General features: G+C 35.9%; 2 protein-coding genes across 6 annotated transcripts; one reads left to right on the top strand and one right to left on the bottom strand.

Moving 5' to 3' along the window:
- The first annotated feature begins 638 nt into the window (after positions 1 to 638).
- Positions 639 to 14,370, top strand: LOC106714274 (RB1-inducible coiled-coil protein 1). 5 transcript variants are annotated; one of them, XM_045677764.1, is made up of 23 exons: positions 639 to 810; positions 1,414 to 1,559; positions 1,701 to 1,891; positions 2,106 to 2,350; positions 2,489 to 2,616; positions 3,052 to 3,266; positions 4,026 to 4,234; positions 5,289 to 5,471; positions 6,196 to 6,368; positions 6,774 to 6,960; positions 7,085 to 7,368; positions 7,499 to 7,555; positions 7,639 to 7,768; positions 8,397 to 8,905; positions 8,984 to 9,230; positions 9,338 to 9,508; positions 9,717 to 9,835; positions 10,167 to 10,329; positions 10,532 to 10,669; positions 11,688 to 11,799; positions 13,230 to 13,310; positions 13,757 to 14,009; positions 14,261 to 14,370. In XM_045677764.1, the coding sequence occupies exons 2-23, from the start codon at positions 1,492 to 1,494 to the stop codon at positions 14,331 to 14,333; spliced, it is 3,936 nt and encodes a 1,311-aa protein (XP_045533720.1). In that variant the 5' UTR covers positions 639 to 810; positions 1,414 to 1,491; the 3' UTR covers positions 14,334 to 14,370. The 5 variants fall into 5 exon arrangements, with proteins under 5 accessions (XP_045533720.1, XP_045533709.1, XP_045533718.1 ...); XM_045677753.1 differs by having other exon boundaries at positions 13,230 to 13,352; XM_045677762.1 differs by having other exon boundaries at positions 10,164 to 10,329.
- A 3,132-nt stretch (positions 14,371 to 17,502) lies between these two features.
- Positions 17,503 to 21,818, bottom strand: LOC106714242 (transcription factor glial cells missing 2). Its single transcript, XM_014507225.2, has 4 exons — positions 21,675 to 21,818; positions 19,092 to 19,405; positions 18,338 to 18,685; positions 17,503 to 18,218 (listed from the first exon to the last, which is right to left on the bottom strand). The coding sequence occupies exons 1-4, from the start codon at positions 21,683 to 21,685 to the stop codon at positions 17,560 to 17,562; spliced, it is 1,332 nt and encodes a 443-aa protein (XP_014362711.2). The 5' UTR covers positions 21,686 to 21,818; the 3' UTR covers positions 17,503 to 17,559.
- Positions 21,819 to 23,725: the final 1,907 nt, after the last annotated feature.

Genomic DNA, 23,725 nt, shown 5'->3' with positions numbered 1-23,725 from the left:
ATTAAGGTGACATTGTAATGTCACATCACATATTTTCCGACTGTCATAAAATCCATGAGGAACTATAAAAAAAATTTACGTCTCAAAAGCAAAAGTCCAGAAAAATTGAACACTTCAGTATATTGTGAAAAACTTGCGAAACTAATTACTTATAATGGCAACAACACCTTCATTAAAAAATTTGTTGCCATGGCATTGACATTGTTGATCAATCATTAATATAAAAATATATTTTTTTTAATTATGCTCTTTGTTGTTGACTGTCGTCGAGTTGTCGAAGTATTTTATTCTAATCACGATGTAATTTATGAGTGTGATAATTTAATATGTTAATATCCTGAATCTTATTAATAGCCGCGGAGAAAAAATGTGTAAGTAATTAAGGTAACGTGAAGGTTTAAGGTGAAGTTGCTTTTCTACAATCTAAAAATGCTTTTGATAAATCGATGAAACTTTATTTTTCTCAATAGTAGAAAAAGCTAAAAACGTACTAAATTATAGATTAGGTACATAATTAAATTTTTCCGTTAAACAACTGGAGGTGGTTGGATATTTAAACCGAGAATGGCAACATAACTTGTCTGTCAGCTGAGTTTAGTTTACGTTCATTTACGTCAGTTTACGTCAATATAGCAATGGTGGTGTTGACCTGAAGAATTTTATATGCTTTTGTTCAGTGCACTAGGCGTTTATTTTTGTCCTATGCTCTTACGAAATTGCATTTCACAAATTAACGTGTTATCATATAATAATGTGTTAAATTGGAAAATGTCCTAAAGGATTCTCAAATGATTCCTAATTTTTGTTTGTGTAAGTATCTTTGTTGTTCAAACGCAAAAAACAACACGTTCCATTTTGATGGTCGTGAGCCACAAATTATATATTTTATTTTTGATCTATGAATTATGAACAGTATTTTAACACGAAATTTTTACTTAACATGATAATCGATATCTTTCATTATTTCAGTTATGTTTATTTTGTAAAGTTGTGTTTGCGAAATTTTTGAGTCTCAAGTTATGCTTTTTCTATACTAATTTTCTTTATCTTGTATATTTCTCTTAAATATATGAATTTAGTATGTCGTATTTTATAACTTATATAACTAGCAGACACTTGTAGTAAATCAGTAGTTATTTGAGGTCAGCGTGATAAAGTGTAAACACAATTTATTTAAGGTAAAATGTCGCAGTTTATCGCTAAATGTTATTGTAAAGCAATTTAATATTTTTACCTCACTTAATACTCCACAGATGTTAAAGTTTTTTTGTAATTAAGGTAAAGGTACTGATCAGCTTTGCAATAGTTATATATTTCTATCAATTCTCTTTACAAAGTTACAAGAATATGTTATGATTTTGTATCAAAAACATTAAGTATGCTTGTTTTAAATGATTTTGTAAATTGTTACAGGTTTGTTTAGTTAGTACTCCATTACCATGAAGATATATTAAACATTTTTTTAGTTTAGTTTAACATAAAACTATCAAAATGCTTTATGTGTTCCATGTGGATGCTGGTCAAATGACCACATATGATATGAACCTCACCTTGCAAAGGTAAACACAAGACATTGTATTTTAAATTAAAAAACTAAACCGATCTTGTGTGTGTAACTTCTAATTTAGGTTAAAGTTGAGCTCCATAGGTCAATGTGTATGAGCTATACAAATCTGATAAGCACATATATTTTATTTCAGTGTGGCCAACCTAAAACTTGCTATCGAGAGGAAAATCAAAGTTCCAGCAAATTCTCTGGTCCTCCTTGTGAGTGGAGGAGAGGTGTTACAATCAGATCATATAGTGTCTTCTTACAGTGCTGGCACTGACACTAACCCTATATACATGTTCAGCAAACCATCAGTAAAAGATAGTCGCTTGAAACAGTCATGTAAGTTTTATTATTTTGTGTATATTTGTTTGACAGCCGACATTAGTTGAACAAAAGGTTTCTGACCAAACATCAAAATATATACAGTTTAGTAAAATGTTATATAAATTTTATTGTTTAATATTTACATAGGAAATGTGTTTGTATCATACATAACAATATGTTCCTGAATCAATTTATCTTTTATTGTCTGAAATATCAACAATATTTTTAGTGGTGGGTGATCTCAGTCCAATTGTGGAACTGAGTACAGGTGCGTTCCGTAGCGAGACTCGTAGCGCATTCGAAGGCAAGTCTATTGTTGACTTGAGGAGTTCAGTGGAAATGTGCTGTTCATTACCACCAACTGTTCATACGGTTATATCATGTGCTACATTAGCTCAGCAGTTCAGTGACCTTGCACATGAAGTGTCAAGGAGTTGTGACCAGCTTGTTCTGGAACAGCATTTGCAACATCAGGTATGTTTAAATCTTACTTAATAAGTATACTTCATGGGTTATATTTAAAATAGAATGTTTGTAAAGTTAATTAGTATAAAATTAAAATTTATAATGGCCGCTTTAAATATTATTTTAATCAACTTTAATTTTATACAGGGTTGGGCAGCTGTTGTTGCTAACCTAGAAGATATCTACAGTGAATTTTGTGAACGGTCAAAGAGTTTTAAAGAATCATTTCGGAAACATCGTCTAAAAAAGGAAGAGTATCATGAAATGTTAAATACGTAAGTACAGAATTACATGATGTATTGTGCATTTTTTTATTTCACTCTTATAATTTTAACTTAACATTTTCCCTATTTAACTTGAGTACCTCTATTATAACAATTCTTTTTTTACATATCAAATTGTTAAAGTTATTTCTCATGTGACTGTTATTTTGATCAGCTATGTATAAATACATATAAATTAGTATTAGTGTATACAATTTTGAAATTTAACATTGATTTAAAATTAAAACATTCAAAACGCGTATCACAAAATAGTATACGATGCCCCCTCGCTTAACCCTGGCATTAGTATTAAACTGGTTCACCTTCGTTGTACTAAATGATATGTTAATACATATTACGTGTAGCATTTACTTAACTTTATTCTTTATTGTTCACTTGAATATATAGATATGTTTGTTTTTTCCAATCGATTTCTTTGTTTTATAGACTCAATGACGTATTAAAAAGTTTAAAAAAGATCCCAATCCTCCCTGCGCTTCAATTACATGCAGAAGCGCATCGGTTTTCGGCTTTCGATGTGTTCGAGGAGACGGACTTTGAGGGACATCATTACAGGATCAATCAACCATTGGACAACAGTTCAGAGAATCGAGCTTACCAAGATTTCGGTGTTGAAGCATTTAAATTGTCTGAAGAAGATGGTAAATTTTTTCACATTATTTTTTTAACTATAGCAAAATTTCAATACGTCCTGTTCAATACTTCCAATATATACACTAAAAGTCGTATAGTGGTCACAAAGGATTATCGTAAATATAGTATGCTAGCTGTCGCCCGCGACTTGGTTCGCGCGGTTAAAAAACTTTAAGTAGCCTATGTGTTCTTCCAAACTATGTTCTACACATCTGTGGCAAATTTCATCAAGATCCGTTAAGCTGTTCCAGGGATTCCTTCAAACAAACATCCATCCAGCCATTTATACATTCACATTTATAATATTAGTAAGATAAAATATGGATAATCTTTGTTTGGTTTAACTTTTAATGACTGACTTGGGTTATATTTGAATTTTCTTTTATCAATCATTATTTTAAAGTGGCCTTGTAAAGTTGTCTTGTGTCTATTTGCATTTTTAATAGTACCTGCCTTGATGATTGTTCCTAGGTACTTCTTGGAAGCATTCCAAATACAGTTTCGCTATCTTTCATCTTGATACCAATTACACATCATCTTCTCTTCCTACATTATAATAGACGTTTAGAATTCCTTGTGAATTGTGTATGATTTTTGAGCAAATGATATGGACTCTTAGAATAATTTAAAGCCTTATTTGCAAACTATATAATTTCTCAAACCCATAGATCTTCAGCAATAAACAATTAAATCAATTTTTTCTCTGGGTGTTTTTGATTGAAGTACTTTTGTCTTAATTTTTAGATTAACAAATATTTATTCCGCAGTTTTTAACCAAAAAAATCCATCAACAAGTAAAGAAGCTGAATCATCAGAAGAAATACCACAAACTGAGGAGTCAGATGAAGGTGTTTTATTTAAGGCTAATTCATATGATGAGAAAGATCAACCAACCTTGTTGCATTGGATATTGGCTCAAGGGAATAAAGCCTCTTTACAAGATATTTTAGATTACTGTGAAAAAGGATTAGCTTTGGTGAGTTTTAAATGCTAAGCTCTTGATCTTATAATATATATTAAATTATTCAGGTATTCTAGAGTGTGAATGTTCAATTTTTTTTGTTATGTCAATTTATTAAATAACTAACTGTCGTCCGCGACTTCGTTCGCATGGAATTGAAAAAACAAAACGTCATAAGTAGCCTATGTGATCTTCCAGACTATATTCTTTGTCTGTGCCAAATTTCGTTAAGATCTGTTCAGCTGTTACGGAGATACCTTCAAACAAACATCCATCCATCCATCCATCCATCTAAACATTCGCATATATAACATTAGTAAGATGTGGTTAAAAGTCCATTATCTTCAATGGAATTTGAGTTCCAAATTAAATTTATGGACCTTACAGAAATCTGTCATTAATCTTTACGTATTCAGACGACCCTGGATAAGCGAGAGTCCAAGGGACCGATGTATTTTTCTCGCTTATAAAGGTTTCTCTCTAAACTGAGTGTCTCGCATATAGAGGTTGTCCACTAGGACTGGACATTTACTCTCTCTTATAGAGGTTTATCGTTTATCGAGGTTTGACTGTATAGTGCAATAACTCAAATTTGACCCAATGACCAGTCATCAAACAAATTTTTACTGCAAAATCCTCTTTATATATATCAATTTGAGATATCTCAGATCTTATAATATTATTAGGATTAAAAAATTAGGAACATTGAACTCTTATCAGTCACTATAGTTTTGCACAAAAGTTGTATTCAAACTGTTTTAATGTTGTTGAACTGTGCAAATATATTTTATGAATGTCTTGGATTAATGTTTTAGTCATTTTTTGTTTGAGTCCTACAATGTCTTTTATATTTGAATGTGCGTAAAACGGCGACATATTGAAACGTCATAGCTGTCAAATAAAATGTTTGAGGTCCGTAAAAAAAAATTAAAAAAAAATGTTTTTCACTTTTAATCTGAATATCCGAGTTCAAAAAAATATTTTTTCTAGTTATTTTAAAGACATTTTAGTAACGACATTAGTAAAATTAAAAGTGTAAGATAAATAAATCCATGTTTATTATATTTAGATCGACGCAGAGCCACTGAAAGAAAGAGAAGCAGAGCTGTATCATATATTGGAGTATGCCAACATGCACGGCTTGAAGCAAATAAAGGGCATCGAGGATCGTCTGTATGGATTGGATCAGCTGTTGAGTGAAGTGAAGAAAATTGAACGTGATCAGCATGATCAAGCGGCCTCCCTTATACAGGTATATAAGAATTTTTTTATATAAGTTTTAAGTTACTTGAGTATGTAAATAGTTTTGATACTAATATTTATTTTAAATATGAAGCTAAATAATATTTGCTTGAGGAATTATATCGAGGGGTGAAAGGCTATTTATTTTAAGCGACATTTTTTGCGATATCGACATATATATATATATTCAGAATCAGAAAAATTCCCTGATTCTATATATATATAAGTCAATATCGCAAAAAACGTCACTTAAAACAAATAGCCTTTCACCCCTTGATATGTTGAAATCTTAATTTTTTGACAATTTAGGGACGAGATGGAAAGCGAGCAAATGTTAAAATGGATGTGTGGTGTAACAAGAGTGGATAGGTTACGAAATGAGTATATTAGAGGAAATCTGAAAGTAGCACTGGTAGTAGAAAAATTGAGAAGTAAAAAGACTAGCGTGGTATGGGCATTTTATAAGGAGGGAAGAATCGCATGTGGCAAAGAGAATGTTAAGTATGAGTGTGGAGGTACACCGGTAGAGGTAGGTCTAGGAAGAGATGGATGGTTTGTATGAAAGGTGACATGATCAAGAAGGAGATGACAATGGAGATGATGGCAAACAGATTGATTTGGAGGATGGAAACCTGATGCACCGACCCTACGTAAGTGGGACAAGGTCAGGGAGATGATGATGATTTATTGACAGTTCCAGGTTAATGATTGTATAATTATTGTATATTATCTAGTATCGTGATCGTTTAAACACGGCTTGCGACCCGTCGGTGTTGCCGACGCTGGTGCAGTCGCACTGCTGCCAGCTGGAGAAGTTGCTCAGCGGCCACCAGGTGTTGCTCGACATCCGGCGCCGCATCGCCAACTCCAAGGATGAACTCTCACACATACTCAAGGCTAGATTGGAGTTAGTATATTTATATGTGTACATACCACTAATGAAGTGAATTTTCTTACTCTTAGTATTTTAGTTAGTTTTTTCTTTATTAGTTATCTTTTACTTTAGAATATGTCTGTAGACGAAGTTAACGAAGTTATGTATCATTTGCAGTGTTTTGGCAGTCACCTTTAATTTTTATATATTAATTAGTCCGCGCGGAATTAAAAAAAACTGAACCAGTAGCCTATGTGTTCTTCCAGACTATGTTCTATAACCGTGCCAAATTTCATCAAGATCCGTGGAGCCGTTCTGATGATACCTTCAAACATCCATCCATCTAAACATTCGCATTTATTTTCGTAAGACAATAAGATACTGTATAAATTACATTGCAGTTGTAAGTGTGTAATGTATGTATGTTGGTGGCGGCAGGGCGGTGCTGATGATCGAGAACTCGATGTCGGTGCAGGACGCGCACGCGATGCTGTCGTTCCAGTGCTTCAACCGGCTGGCGAGGTACTTCGGCATCGTGGCGCAGCTGCACCAGGCACCTGCCGTCTTCGTACGAGCCGCTCACGAGGTAGCACGACGACGAGCGTTCTCCACCTCACATCTGAAGGTAAACATTACCAATTAAGAATTACTTCCACTTGATGCATGTCTTCAGTGACTATAGCCTCGGACGACATTATCAAAGATGCTAAGCTGAATTGTAGTTGTATTTACGTTCTATTATATTACAGTGGGCGACAGATCTCGCGGAGAAGTTGCAGAAAATCCACGAAGAGGAAGTGAACCGTCGCCAGGAGTTCAATTCCTTGTTCGAGGGTCACTTCCTCAAGAACCTGTTCCCCGGCATGACGGAGCTGCCGCCCGCGTACGCGACGCAGGCGCCCCCTGTCTTCGACGCGCGGCTACCGAACATCAGTGATGAGGATGTCGACTATATATCTAATACTTTCCCAGATTTAGCTAAAGATGTACCGCATTACGATATGGAGGCGACAGTCAAGTTCTTTCATCAAAGGTTTGTTTGTTTTTAATTTTTAATCCTAAAATAGTATCTTTTTTTTACTATTTTTATTACTTCAATTGCAACAAAAACGCGAACTATATATTCTCCAAAAATTAAAAAAACATCACCATATTTCTTTCAGACTATCCGCATCAGATCATGAAGAACGAGACATCGATATTCAAGTGGACCTCGATAAGTAAGTTGGAAGTATTTTAGACTATAAATACACTGTATTAAATTTTAATTTATGTAACTAACTTTAATCTAATAAACTTTAAGGGACTTCGAATCAGAGACGGAAGCAGGTGATTTCGAAAAGCTGAGTCGTCAAAGCGGTTTGTCGAAGCAAAAGATGGATATATCAACGACATGTGCTCCAGAAACTCTGGCAGTATCCACATTGACAGAGGTGCGAACTCTACCGGTTATATTGGAAACTGACACTACTCAGATAAATGAAGAGTTTGAAAACTCAGAGTTTTATATAGAGGAGTCGCTACCATCCAGTCTGGATTGGGGCCGGCAGAGACAGGTGCACTTTGAATGTGTTATCAAATACTCCACTCATGTTAGATTCAAATAAATCATTTAAAAATATATCTAACCAACTCGGATATGGTTAACTTTGGTAGAGTAATATTTAAATTAATTTTCTAAGGCAAATAATGTGATATAGTATTTTCCAAATATCTTGGCAGATCTTAACTTGTTGCGAGTGCTGCATAGAACACAATTTTAGGTGTAGTGGAGTACAGTGGGATATAAAGGAGGGCACTGCGCAGTCGATGTCCTTGAGTCGCCAAGATATTTGAAAATAATTATATCAAAGCTTTATTGTTTTTATATTAAAAATTTTTAGATATCATGATCTCATTTGGGTGGAAGTTACTAGTTGCTTTTCGTTGCTCCTGTCTTCACCGGCCCCGTATAAGTTTATTTTTTATTTTTGCTTTATGTTGTAGTTATTATATGTATTTACTTGTCCTATTATGTATGTATGTATACTCAAGATTTTAATTTTACATTTTATTTTCAAGGATAATATGGACACTCATAAAATAAACATCGAAAAGCTACAAGACTTTCTAAGTAAACTGTGCACTCTTTGTAAAGTTAATATATTGTATATAAAAGAAGAATTAGTTAAATTAAAAATGGATATTGATGAACAGAAGAAATACATGTCAGGGAAATATTTAGAAGTTATAAAAGAATGGGACAAGAGTAATTCAGAGGCAGCTATCAGGTTTAGAGAGCAGACGCAAAGGCTGACGGTGGATCATGAACTGGAAATGAGCGACATGAAAGCGTCTCTAACTGACAAAGATGAAATAATTAATTGTCTTAAAAGAGAAAATGAAGAAATGAAAGTACAACATGAAATGGACATAAAAAGACTGGAAACAGAATGTCAGAGTTATAAAGAATTAGTTGAGAAAACCAGAGAAGAGTTAAAAGCGGTGGAGAAGAATTTAGAAGAAACAGAAGCACAAAAACAAAAGATGCACATGGACTTCAAAGCTGAAATAGAAGTTATGCGTTCGCGGTAAGATTGGCATTCAAAAATATTCTTTTTTTCTTTGTAAGAACAGTTTTCAATAATCATATCGTTGTTTTTTTCTAGATTTAGGTTTGTAGCACTTACTAATATGGATAGGTCGCCGTCAGAATCTAGCTTAGAGAAGATAGAGCGCGCCGATGTCATAGAGATCAACAGTCACAACGCAATAGTGATGCAGACAAAAGAGAACGCGGAGGTGGAGAAGGAAGAGGCGGTCAGAGTAGCAGTGGAGAAGTGTAGAGCGGAATGCGAACAGAAGATTACCGCAGAAGTCGCGCTACTTAAAGCGAAATTCGAAGCTGACAAGCAGGTATTGTATGAGAAAGTCCTTAAGACTGACACATTCAAGCTCAGATAAACATTTTACGAACTAATATTTAACCTTACATTAAATCTTCAAATAAAATATTGACTCAGGTGACTGTGAACGAGGTGACTCGACGCTTGCTGGCCGAGAAGGATCGTCAGCTAGAGGCGGGACGAGAGCGCGAGGCCGCGCTGCTGCGGGAGTGCGGCAAACATCGCGACACCATCCGGCAGCTCACCGACCCCGACACAGACTCCGCAGACACCATGCTTAAAACACAGGTGAATACGCATACGCATGTACCGACACAAACACACGGACACGCATACACGCTCATACATATACACACACACACAAACACTTGTACATATTTTTGAACGTACTTGTTATTCTATGAAATATTTAAGAACATTTGCAAACATTGAGTTAATTTTGTCTGTGCAAATTGTCTTTTAGAATCTGCGAAAATATGTCGATTGATAATTTCAGCTTGCAACACTCGAGAACGAAAAGGCAGCACTTCAAACACAAATTGCGGAGCTTAAGAAAGAGCTGGAAAAGAAGAATGACGAGGGAGACAAGAGTAGAGAAGATGACAGTGAGGGAAGGTAAGATTTACTTATTGGACGATAATAATGTGTTCCCTGTTGAATCCCTATATACCTTGGTAAAGCCATCACGCGTGAATGGCTGGAGCGATTTCACTTTTTTTTGTCAGGAGAAAGTTCTTATGACAGAAAAAAATTTTTTTGATGGATAGATGGATTATGATGTTTGTTTGAAGGTATCTCCAGAAAGGCTTAAAATGGATTTTAATGAAATTTGTTATAGACATAAAACATTATCTGGAAGAACATACATATTAAGTTTTTTTAAATTCCGCGCAGACGAAGTCGCAGGCGACAACTAGTATTTGAATAAATATGACGTGTTTAGCAGATCGTCGCCGAAGCGGGAGGAGACTTGCGTGCGACGCGGGCGCGCGCGGTGCCACACGCCGTGCGGGCTGGCGGCGGGCGCGCTCAGCCTGTCCTCCTGTCTGCCTGGACACACCGTGCTGCTGCTCTGGGACCCAGCACATCTCAACTACACCGTCATGCAGGTCACTACTACATGCCACGATACAAACATTACATTCAACTTATCATCAATCATACATAGATGCATCAACAAAGAGCACATAGTAATCCGTCTGTGTAATCTCTATAAATGAGAGAATTATCGCGGTCCCTTGAACTCTTATCCCGTTTGATGGACATCATTTCAGCAGTATATTTTAATAGTAATAAATTATTGTGGAACAGGAGGCGTCGATGATGTACTTCGTGCACAGCGACTGCCTGCCGGCGCTGGACCTCAGCATCCACGTGAAGAACGAGAGCGAGCGCCGCCTCTACACCGTCGCCACCGTTGACTCCAAGGAGTTCTGCTACGCTAAGAAGGTAGGATATGAACAAAAGTATATTTTAACTTTTAAAATGCATACTGTTTGTAGGCTATCTAAAATCCTTACTTCCTTACTAATATTATAAATGTGAAAGTAACTGTGTCTGTCTGTCTGTCTCGTTTTCACGCCAAAACTACAGAACCGATGTAAATTAAATTTGGTACACAGATAGTCTGGAGCCTCAAAAAGAACAAATCTACTATTAACGCGAAAAAAGCGTTGTAAGGGGCTGAAAGTGGGGGTGGAAAATTTAATGGACGTATTAAAATTTAGCTTGAAACTTATTTTTTAAGCTGTTAGCTGTTATGTTCTTATACTTCAAATATTATAAAGTAGCTGTCGCTCGCGACACCGTCCGCACGATATAAAAAAAAAAAATAGTATATAATAATTTCATCCAGATCTGTTGATCCGTTCTGGAGATACCTTCAAACAAAGATCCTTCAATCCATCGATCCAAACATTCGCGTTTATAATATAAGTAAGAAGTAAGATATGGATGGATGGACGGATGGATGGATGGTCGGAAGGACGGACGGACGGAAGGATGGACGGAAGGAGTTCTGTTCAGTTCTTTGTTTCTGTTCTTTATTCTGTTCTTTGTTCTGTTCTCTGTTCTGCTCTCTATTCTGTTCTCCGTTCTGGTCTTTATTCTGTTCTTTATTTTGTTCTTTGTTCTGTTCTTTATTCTGATCTCTTTTCTGTTCTCTGTTCTGTTCTTTTTGCTGTTCTATTCATTATTCTGTCCTCTGATCCGTTCTTTGTTCTGTTTTCTGTTCTGCTCTTTATTCTGTTCTCTGTTTTGTTGTTTGTTTGAAGATATCTCCGGAACGGCACAACAGATAATGACATTTTGCACAGATGTAGAACATAGTATGAAGGAACATATAAGCTACTAATAAGTTTTTTTAAATTCCGCGTGGAGGGAGTCGCGCGCGACAGCTTGTGTCATCATGCTGCTTTCTTCACGGAATAATCTCTAATCATGTTTATTATTAATTTGTTGTGTTTAGAATGGCAACCGGTACCAGATGCCGCGTGGGTCGCGTTTCTACCGCGTGCGTGTGCGTCCTCTGAGACCGCACCTTCCACTGCCGCCTTGCTGCGACCAGCGACACAAGCAGGGTACGATACACCTACATATACACCACACAGAAAACAGACGTCAAGTAGAAGCAATGCCACTTGACACAATGATCAATGCCACACACAATGTTTCGTCTGATGAGTGCTGTTGGAGGCCTAATTTCAGTCCACATTATCTTTCCACACTTTTCTGTTAGGAAATTGATGGGAATGGGGAAGTGGATCTGGTGGACGAGGGGACGCAAAGGAAGGGGAAATATCCTATATCTGTGCGTCCCCTCCTCCGTTGATTAAAGGTAGGCAACACATTTGCAGATGTCCATAAACAGGGTTGGTTTCGCTGCTTCGACGAATTCAGTTTGCCGCTCGCTCATTTGTCACCTGATATTATACGCAAAAAAAAAACTACATACAGCACACATACCACTCGCGGTATAACTAAATAGAATGTAATTTACTGTACTTGTTAAATCTAGTATTTGTTTCTAATTTTACTTGAATAGGTAAAGTATTAATTTTAGTTAAAATTGGGTTTTGTCTTGTCGCTTCACTGAGGTTTTTATTATATATGTATTTTAATAGTATATGAGATAGTTTAAACTTAAGAAATTACTTCAGTACTTTTGCTTCGTACTCTTATTGTCTCGCCCAGTTATTTGATGAACTGACTTAGTTACACTATTTTTATTTTTTGTTAATATATAAAAACATAGAACTTTGTCATACGTGTGTAAATAAAATGTATGTAACGCTTTCGCTTCCTCCATGTGTGGCTTACAACATAATTTGTTATCAAATAGCTTCTATGTGCGCTTTAAATTTTTTCAATTATCAGCTTTACAATTATCAACTCACTCAATTTCCTTTATTTTTAATTTGCTTCCTTACTCGTAACTTTATTTTAAGTTTTCAAACCAAATTTAAATGATATCTACAAATATTAATTTAAAAGCGATATTTAATTTAAAGCTTGCATATTGTTGTGTGTCACATAGTATTGTATGCACGTTAAAGGCGGGTACATACTGGGCACTATGGCACTTCGTAAAGTGCGCTTTTGTGACGCACATTCTAAGCATAACCCGGTACGATATATGGTCAAATATCTAACTAATGTATAATATGGGCGGTAAGCATTAAAATTGTAAAGCACCCCTAAAAAGGGGTATTTGAAGACCATATATTTAGTACCAGAATAAATATGTAATTTTATGGTACACCGTGGTTCTTAAAGTACGCTTCAAATTGTTTGGTGCGTATCAGTTTTTAGAATGTGCGTTATCAATTGCGGGCTTATCAGTTAATGATTGACCGTGGGTTTCTGAGACCAAATTATCTGACAGAAAGAGAGATAAATACTTATATTTAAAACGCAGATTTTGTGGTCAGAAAGCCATGGTGAGTGCGGCGTTTTTTATGTACCCGCTGAATGGGTGGTTGTTTAACGCGAGGCTGCATTCTCATTGCAGATGCAATGAAGGGCGGCGTTCTGTCCATGCTCGCTGAGAACAGACCGCTCAAGAAGTGGTTGACCTACATGCATGCTCCAGGTCTTCCGCCTTTATACTTCATACTTCACTATAAATTACTCAGTTTGTATAGATTTTGTTACATTTAATTGTAGATTTTTGCGCACTATTTTGCTAGTACAGTAGATAATATATGCTGTATTATGTAGTTTAATAACACTCAAACATTATGGATGGATGGATGTATGGCTCATATCTGTATCTGGAGATACTCCAAATATAGTTATCAAATATTTTTGGCATGGAAACAATGCAATAAAAAAGAAATTGAAAAAAAATCTCCTTTAAAAATGTTAGATTTGTTTTAAATTCATTGTTTTGTGGTTGACATACTAATCTACAAAGTTACCATTGAGTTCCTTAAATATGGATACGGAGTTCCTGCATGTTGCATATTGTCAAATTTAAAATATTTTTTTAAGTCATAAAAACTTTTTTTTTACATTAGTTAATGTTATTTTTAACAGATATCCAAAAAGCAGTCGATACCAGCCAATCAACCAGTTCGAACACGGACGAGGCGTGCCGGGTGGGCGGAGTAAGCGAGGTGGGCGGGGCCAGTGAGGTGGGAGAGGTGGCGACCGCGACCCTGATCAATCTGGAGTCCCCTGTGGCGGGCGAAAGTGAGGCGCAGAGGGAGGCGGAGGACCAGCTCGACTCCATTGAGGCCAGCGACCAGTGGAACAGCGCCAGGATGCACATGTCTACAGTCAGCGCTGTGTGAGTTATCACTATGGTTTTATATAAATTAAATAGATAATGATAAATATCCATCGATGATTGTAGTTTTTGCATTTTTTTTTTGTAATAATGAGTGCCTTCGATTGCCTGAACAAGATTTATTTATTATAATATCAACACAAAATATGCAACAAAAATAAAAGCATTAATTCATTAAGAAACGGCCTAACTCACGTAACTTTTCGAGTTATAAGATATAAATGTTAAATTCCTGTTTGTTTTGTCAACAGTACGGACATGGAGTGCAGCGTTGGGCGTTGCGTCGGCGCTGAGCTGGAGCTGGCGCAGGAGGCGGCGCCCTGACAGCGCGCCCCACCCCACGCCCCGCCCCACGCCCCGCCCCTCGCCACGCCCCACGCCCCGTCGCACGCCCCCGGCACGCCCCGCACCGACCACACCTAGTACACGACGCGTACGTCACATGAATAATGATAATGAAACTGAACAACTGACCATAACTAAGCTGTCAGTAAAGACTATAAAAAACGGCTTCAATCTTAGAAGACTGTGTTGCCATACTTGGGAATATAATTTCCATCCAATTTCTCGACATCATGCGGTGAATTTTATTTAGTATAATAACGCATGAGACTGTTATATTTTCCAGTAAGCAATAATTATGTAAAAAGGTGTCTTCGAGGTGTACTTTCACATCAAGTTTCACTTAACAATATGGAAGTGTTATTCGGTGTTTGTGATTGAAATGAATCGAAATGTGATGATAACGCCATCTTGTGACGTAATTCCCAGTTGACTGGTGACCGTTGTCTATAGCCACGTCTCTATGCTTTATTGAACAGAAATGAAGCTGAATTTAAAAAAAGTGTGTAAAAAAAGAAACTATATATTTTAATGTGAAGTTTGCAATGATTTAAGGTTTTTAAAGTTATAGGGTAACACATTTTCCAAGGGGAATGAAAAATGGCGCGGCCCAGCGACATATTGTTTTGTCTTGTTTATGAACTATGTGGAGATGTTTTTATTTTTTAATCTATGGTAGTGATTACCATCGAAGTGATATCTTTGGAAGCAATTGCCTGTTGAATATTTTAATAATTATGAATTATACTAATTTATATAAAGGGCTTGTAATACGCTAGGGATGGCTCCATTTAAAGCAATCTCTTAATAATTAACTTACTTTGTATATTAATAATGAAGTTAATATTTTCTTATGCAGTTGTGAAATGCGTGAAATTATATCGTATATTATCAATCTGTAATGTTTTTAAATGCTGACATATGACAAGGAAATGTCTTCCACAGTGAAGGTAACAAAAAAGTATATCATACAAATTAAATAGAATTAGGTATTGCCATAACAAAAATTAAAAAAATTTCCTACAGTTAATTAAATACTATTAATCTCTTCAAATCTAAATTTTAAAATGTTTAAAACTGCGACATTTTAAACTTAATTATTTCTTAATAATTTAAATTTAAAAAAAATATCCTTTAACTTTTGTGACTAATTAGGTAGGAATTAGTATTTTTTTAAAGTCAACCATTTCTGAGTAGTACAAATTTTTATTTAATCTTCGAGAAATTATTTTATATATTTTATTATACGGATATTACATTTATTTAATATTTTAGTGTACTTTGTGTTGTGTTTTTTTTTTAATTTGTTAATTAAATTTATTTTTGTGTGTCAAATCGATTTGTAAGTCTCTCGGTTTAAAACATTGCACAAAATTAACAGTTAGCTAACTAGATTTGTTTAAATATTTTAGTGTATTTGAGAAAAAAAAAATAATTATGACTCTTTCAAACTTTCTCTATCCATTAAGTCAAATAGCTTGATATCTTATCTTATATCTAAGTCATTACATTAATAGGACGCGTTGTCTTTTGAGTTTAACGTCATCATTAAATACACGTTTACGCCGCGTAGGCGACGGTTGGTACTTTGATGTTCTCGGAGCGCGTTACGCTATAACTTTACACTATGCAGGATACAATGACGCTTATATAGTTCGATCTCGCTTCAGTTATATAAAATTCTAGACACTTTAAAGCAACTCTGGCACTTTAGGTTTATAGGGTTTATTAGGTGTTAAGTATTTTTATCACCGTGTCTCTGTAATTGCACGTCTTGGCGTTGCTAAGCTCGTGACGTAAGCAATGCTTTATATAATGTGTTTGTGGCCTTATTGTAACGGCGCCCGCAGGATTGCTATCATCTGTTACTGAACAGTCAGTGATTTATAAATGAAAATGTAAGCACTCGAAATCAATTTGTTCATAATTAATAATTTCACAGATTTTTTTTTTCGTTTAACAAAGTCTTTCTGATTTAAAAGTGTTTTTTTATTTATATAAAAGCGTTTGAAGAGTTTCATATTCATATTTTGAACTTGTAACTTTGTTTTACTTCTCTTTGAGTTTAGTTATTCACCGCTGACTGTAAGTTACTGAAGTGTTGTACCCTGTGTTGGGAGATAGTTGGGGTTTGCCGACTGCTGTGATAATTGCTGTGCACTCGATCCTTCATTTAATATTCAACGAACGTAAATAAAGGCATTTTTAATTACGTTTTCGAATCGGGCTACGAAATTTTTAATGTAAGCTTTTTAACATTTAAAATCTTAATGTCTTTAAATCGTCCCGTTTGATGAAAAGAGTTACATGTCTTTTAAGATGTAACTTGTTCCGTCGTTCGGCTCGAAATGTGTTCGAAGACAAGCGTCCTTACAAGGGGAAAATTGTTTGTTGATGTAAGAAGTAATCCGTTATAGTAGTAATTAGATGTACTAAAAACAAAGTGATAAGTTTAGTTTATAAAAAGATTTTATCCATACAAGTTGTAAGAGCGGTTAGAACCCTCGCTTTAGGTAAGGTTTTGGTTGTAACAATGACTTTATTAAACATGCTTGTGAAACCTAAACCACACATATATTGTTATATATATTTAAGATTGTTTAGTTTATTATTTTATAATTTACTAAAAATGGAGATTAATTATTCCATTTTTAGTTTTCGAATGTGAAAATGATACTCGGAAGGGAGTTAATATTATTATTATATTACTAAATTAAACTCCATTACCTTGTTATATTTACTATTAACATTTGTTATTTCATTTTGTGGAGTTTTTTTCTGTTTGTTCGTTTGGAATGTTCTAGGCGATTGCAATATAATGCATAATAATTTTTTTATGTGTGATCGCTTTACAGACTATTTTGTAGTGACCAATTTTATCGTTAGAAATAAATAAAAAATGTAAAATTGACAATTTTAATGTAATTTTTATATACAATAAATAGACGATTTTGTAAAAAAATCTTGTTTTTTATTTCATTGACCTAGTAACACCTGTCAACAACACAACGTAGAGACAAACCTCTTTGAAACCTAGTCTCTAAACACTTAGCCTATGGAATGTACAATTATTCAATGATTTATATATTTACAATTTACATAACTCTATTTACATTGATGTTCAGGAACAAAAAGCTTATCTATCTTGGGTCAGACCTTAGGACTTCTATCACGTTGCACCACGCGCTTTAGTCTATTATTACTAACATTATAATAGACCACCAAAATTGTTAACTCCTTGCGTGTGTTGGACATCGAAGTGTGACGCGAAGGCACAGTCTGAGTACTGCCAGGCCTGCATCTCCATGTTGTTCTGAGCGCAGTCCTGACCGTATCTATAGAAGCGCTGCTCCTGCATATCCATGACGGGGGACTCCCGGCAGCTTTCAGTAGGATAGTACTGCGCCTCTTCTGGGTAGTACATTTGGTGTGGGTACGATTGTTGTTCACAGTACGCCTCGGGATGCTGGTAGCTGTTGCCGAAAAGTTCCGGCGAGGGCGTCTCACTCGACTCCGAACCACCCGCTGCTCTCTGCCAGTCCAACCAGTACGCGTCTTCCGGTCTAGAGTTGTCGTTGTTAAGATCCGCGAAGGTGGGAGGTGATTCTAGTGTAGTTTCTTCCATAGGAAAGTCTAGCCTTATAGGTTGGTCTAGTTGGAAGATTTCCTCCGGGTGGAATATATCGTCGGCGGGCAGGGAAGTGTCGTAATTCTGTTGCTGAAGCGTAGGCGCAGGGGGTGCGGGCGCGGGGTAAGTGGCGTAGCCCTGGGGCTCCGCAGGCCATGTGTTGTTGACGTACGGATCGACTGGCACCTCTGCTCTCCATCGGCAGGTGCATTCAAATGGACCGCACGCGCATGTTAAAGCTGTTGGAAATTGAAATATATACTATTGGTGAATTACGTAAAAGAACACTACACTAAGCCTATACAAAATTGTAATATCATCAAGTAAAACCATATCAAAGACAAGTAGTCATCCTCACCTCTTTGGTTGTCAGGTATTAGCGGCGGCGGCTGTAGATGTGTAGTGGTGACAATCTTTTGTGGCATCTGTTTCTCTTGTTTCCCTGTGAGCAGTTTGTCGGCAATAGCCGCCTCTCGCGCTAGCAGCAGCGCCAGACCTCGCACTCGTCTCCCCGCGCCGATGGACCTCCGGACCTCGCTCGCGCCTTTGGCTTCGGGTCGGGGGTGGTCATGCGCGCCCTTCGCTTGGAAGAATATCGCGTGCTCGGTATGCCGCCAGAAGTGCGTCACCGGGTACCCGCAGTGGCCGCGGCACGGCTGGACCTCAAGACGACCGCCGTTGCATAGTCGGTTTGGACACGGTTTACCTATTAGAATAATAAAAGATGAGTATTAACTGCAATTGGCGTTGAATATAATTAAAGATAATATCGGGGCACAGACTTATGATGTTAATTCACATATTACGTCTCATAACGATAGAAAACCCTCTGGTGAATTTATACTTATTATTATAAGGAAGAGAGATTTGTATTTTTTGGACGAACGAGTTTACTTAAAAACTACTGAACCGATTTCGAAAATTGTTTACCATTAAAAAGCTACATAATCAATGAGTAAATAAGCCAATTTATTCCTAGATTTTTCTTATATTGCGCGCGGACGAAGTCGCTAGTGTTGTTCAAAAGCGAATTTTTTTAAGCTTGAGATTTTGAAAACTATTTAAAAAGTGGCGAAGCTCTGCTATTTAAAGCGTCGACTATAAATAAATACCTTGTTGTTTCTTCCGTGCTTTATCACAGATGGCTGGTCTGAGATGCACCCTCGACCCATCAGGCAGTCGACATCTGGCAGAGCACACGAGCACGCCAAGGCAGCTTTTCTTGAGTATGTGGACGTTGTGGTTGTTGGTGTTCCGCATGGCCCAGCCGGAGGCGTGCCGACGCGCTTCTTCACAGCCGGGCGGGTAGACGCGGCGCACGTGGCCGTCGCACCACTCGCCGAAGCTGTCGAAGCTGCTTACACGCGGCACCACCGCGTCGTTGATGTCCCACTCCGATTGGCCCTCTGACATCTCCGACCGGCCGCTGTCACATACCCGCAATTAGCATTTGGATATTTGGATAAATGCAAGAAAGTAAGTTAAGCTAGCACTTATTGAAAAGCTTCTGTATTAATAGTTAATTTTTTTGTTTTAATGAAGATTATAATGCCAAATGTACAATCGATACAGATAATAGGAAAATCATTTAAATAAAATTTAAAGTACATCTATAATATATGAATAAGTTATAAAGCGAGTGCTGACTAGTATAAAATATTGTACAAGTCACAAAAATGAGCAAAAAAAGTAACAAAGTAGGTATTAGGCTCGTGTCAAAGCAAGTTATTTGCATGGTATTTGCGAACTATAATATTATAATAATAACAATTTACAATCAAATATAGGAAACATATTGGCTATTCACTTCAAAACGATTATTTTATTTATTAATCTTACACTTGGTCAGACTTGGTTGTTACGTTGATGAAACAGAATGTATGGATGTAAAGAAAGTTTTGGTGTTCCCCTCGACGGGTTGATTGAGCCAATTGCTTCAAAATTGCCTCCAGAAGGGGCAGCCGCGCTTTAATTGGTTAAATATCTTTGTAAAAAGCGATCGCATGAGGTGGGGTGAATTTTAGCGATAAGATAATACAGAGTTACGACGCCGAACTTGAAAATTGTTTAACAGAATAATAAATATTTTAGTTTTAAGGCAAATAATTTTATGAATATATTTTTCTAGCTTAATGTGAGCATTAGATATTTATTGAAATCGGATCAAGTTTTTGAAGTTAGTTCTTTTACAAAAATAATTTTTGAAGGTGATTTGTTTTGTGAAGAACAGGTTTCCTTTTAATTTCTTTGAAACGGTTTGAATTTTTAATCTGTCATTTTTATCAATATTTTATGTTGTTTCTATCTAAGCATCATTCAATGGACATCTTCGGATTTTCCAAGACATGATCCTGTTTAACATTTCTTCACTTAAAACCGTTATTGATGCCGTTCCAACCATTGATAAATTCCATGATTTATGGTAGTATGACTAAAATCACATTGAAAGTGTCGCGTCAGTAATATCGCGTTTGAAAGTAATCCAGCAATAAAAAAGATTATCGGATTATAATTTTAGAAGACAAAATTGTCGGAAAATGTTTTAACATTTACTTTTACACAAGATACAGTAGAATGTGGAGAGCATTTCATATTCATAATTATTTTATTTGGTTAAACATGTGTGAAGGGCGAAGGGCGCGGGTCGGAGGCGCGGGGCGGGAGCACTGCGGCCAACGAGTCTCAATTAGCTTCAATTGGCGTCCCTCCATCACCTTCCACAACCCTCCTCTGTTTGCCCACTTTAACATATTTGACACGGAATTAAACCACAATGACGTACGTGTTGTGTTATTTGGTTAGTCACTTGTGTGTCAGTTAGTTTTGACCTTCTACTATTTGAGCTGTGGGTAACTTAACTACGCTTAAGCTTACTAAAGTAAGCGCTTATTAAGCGTACTAAGGTACGCTTAAATTACATAAGTTTATATTTCAATAATTTTTAGTTTTATGTTTTATTATTTTGATACGATTGAAAGGAAAGTAATATTCACGGACTTATAGGTATGAAAGATTGTAGTAACCTATACCTAATCGCTTTTTAACCGTTTTTGCAGCTTAAGGTGTACCTAAGGGGTAAAAGTTTGTCGGGTAATGTTTTGATAACAATTCAGAAAGAGTATTAACACTTCGGAGTGAAAGACTCAATTAAAATTTAATCAACTGTAATTTCAACCAAGTTTAAATAATTCATTAAATAATTTTGTTTTAACAATTAACTAGCTGTCGCTCGCGACTCCATCCGCGCGGAATTAAAAAATACTTAATAAGTACCTAAGGATACTTATCACATAGGAATGTGTCCCTCCAGACAATGTTTTACATCAGTGCCGAATTTCATCATATCAGTTGAGCCATTCCGGAGATACCTCAAAACAATCATTCATCTAAACATTCGCATTTATAATATTAGTAAGATTTAATAAAAGACAGGTATAAATTGCGGGAATAACATAGCCTATTTTCTTTTTTAATAACACACTGACGATGTCACGAGCAACACCTAGCCTTAAATAAATTAGAGAAACATAATGAAAAATTTAATTATGTAGGTATACTAGGGAAACTTAAAAACAAAATGCCTTCCTATAAATTGATTGATTGAAATGCCAATATGTCTATTAAAAAAAACTATTTTTCTTTAACTACTTTTCTTAAGCTTTCTATAAATGAGAAAGAGTAACATTATTACTTACAGGATCACCATCTCCGATATAGTGGTACAGGCAACACAATCACAATGTCCTTTAAAACACTAAGTTCAATATCACAACCACTTTTTATACGTAGTTAAAATAGAATCCGCTTTGTCTTTTGTTAAACACATCTACCCACGTCGAAGGCTCATAGCTCACTGACTTTAACAACAAAAATAAACATGGGGATGTTTCGCCCCACTCGCGCACGGTGGTGTGTCTCCACGAGCCAATGAGCCCGTCTCATACGTCCGACGCCGCCTCCCAACCAATCAGAAGTTCGTACAAACCGACCAATAGCAGTTGTTTATGAGCATTTTTTATTTTCAGGAAGGTGGGACAGGTATTTTTTCAGCGAAGTTATCGTCTCTTAATTCGCATTAAAATGTATTTTCAGTTTTTTTTTGTCGGACTAAATTTTTTAATTGTTACAATCTTAACGCCAAGTTAGGGACAAGTCAGTCTAGATTAAATGATTAAATAGGAATCATATTTATTTGTCAATAATTTAATGTAAAGATTCAATCAGTTGCCGATGTAAGACATTTTAATCCGTACACTTACCGCAAACAGATTACATCAGAGATAAGGCAAGGATTATGTAGTTACAAAAATAATACATTTACAGAGATTTCGAAAAATAATTTTACAACTTACTTATAAATTTTCCTATTTCCAAGACCGGCAATTTGTGCCAGTTAGAATACCGACGACGTGAAATCGTATTAACAATTAAACTTCACAATTTTATTACCATTTGTTAGTAATTAATAAGATCCCATTTCTGGTATTGGATTTTTTAAATATGTTGGCGGCCCATGTTAATCGCCGCGCAGTGTAGTGCACGCCTCTAGTATTCCTGTACGCCCCGCTACACCTAACATTGTGTGCTGAACAGCGATTCGCGAGAAGTTAAGAGCCGCCAAGGTATTTGAAAAGACCAACGTATTTTGCCTGACGAGTAAGACTGTTTGCTTTATACCTTCATAACATATCATCCTCACTTTATTAAATACAACCATAATCTGCAGCAATCATGAGAATCATGAAATTATTATGTCCAATGACATAATTATCCGATGTATGACTTGTGACTTGTATGATGTATGAAATACGTTACGTATACGTTTTTAGTAGAAAATCAATATTCGTTGTGAATCTCGCAGTGGATTCACACGGTAGGTACGCGTGCGCGTGCGCTTCTAACGGTGTGAGGCGCCCGCATCGCGCACCCTTACCACTCGGCCTACATATATACAAGTACCTACACTACAATATATAGTTAACGATAGTCAAATTGTTTATTTAAAAATTTAAGAATCATGGTATATTTGAACAATGAACTTTGAAAGCAGTTAAAGAAAATGTATCGAGTGATTTTTTAAATTATTTTTATTAACTGTTACATGCGGCGTGTAGCTGTTGCACATAACTTTTAAGCGAAATTGGCTGGCTTTGTGTTCATTTGACAGCTACTATTACAAAAAATCAGTCACATTAGTTGTCAATACCTTCTTAATCTATCCATCCTTCTGTCCTTTAGACGTTATCCATTCATCTCTTAGGCAACCTCACTCGTTTATAAAGATATATTGGTAGCGAATAATACAGATAGAGACTGTTTAGTTGAACACGTGTTTTAACCTTTTGACAGCCGTTGATTGACATTATGGACATCTACTTGGTTATAAAAGAGTATTTTTTACCCTTACATATGTATGTATCACCAAAACTGTTTTTTTATATAAATCTTATATTTCACTTTGATGGGTCCTGTTGGCAACCTCACATTAGATGATTTCCATTTCTGAAGATGTTTACCTAAGTTTATTTCTGTCGTAATAGTGAATGCTTCATGTGCTTTTTTCAAAGATAACCAGAAGGATGACATGTTTTAACAAGTATATTGTCAATGGAAATCCACTGTTATGCCTTAATAAATATGTATTGTTTTGATTCAGACTTCAGATATTTAATTCCACGCTAATAGGTTTAAATGTTTTGTTCAGCTTGGACTCAGTTTCACGACATTTGTTGTGAGGTATTATTAT

This window comes from Papilio machaon, chromosome 1 (genome assembly GCF_912999745.1).
Source record: "Papilio machaon chromosome 1, ilPapMach1.1, whole genome shotgun sequence".
NCBI lineage: Eukaryota > Metazoa > Arthropoda > Insecta > Lepidoptera > Papilionidae > Papilio > Papilio machaon.
The sequence above is the reverse complement of the archived record's forward strand: the minus strand, read 5'-3'. Positions and strand labels throughout refer to the sequence as shown.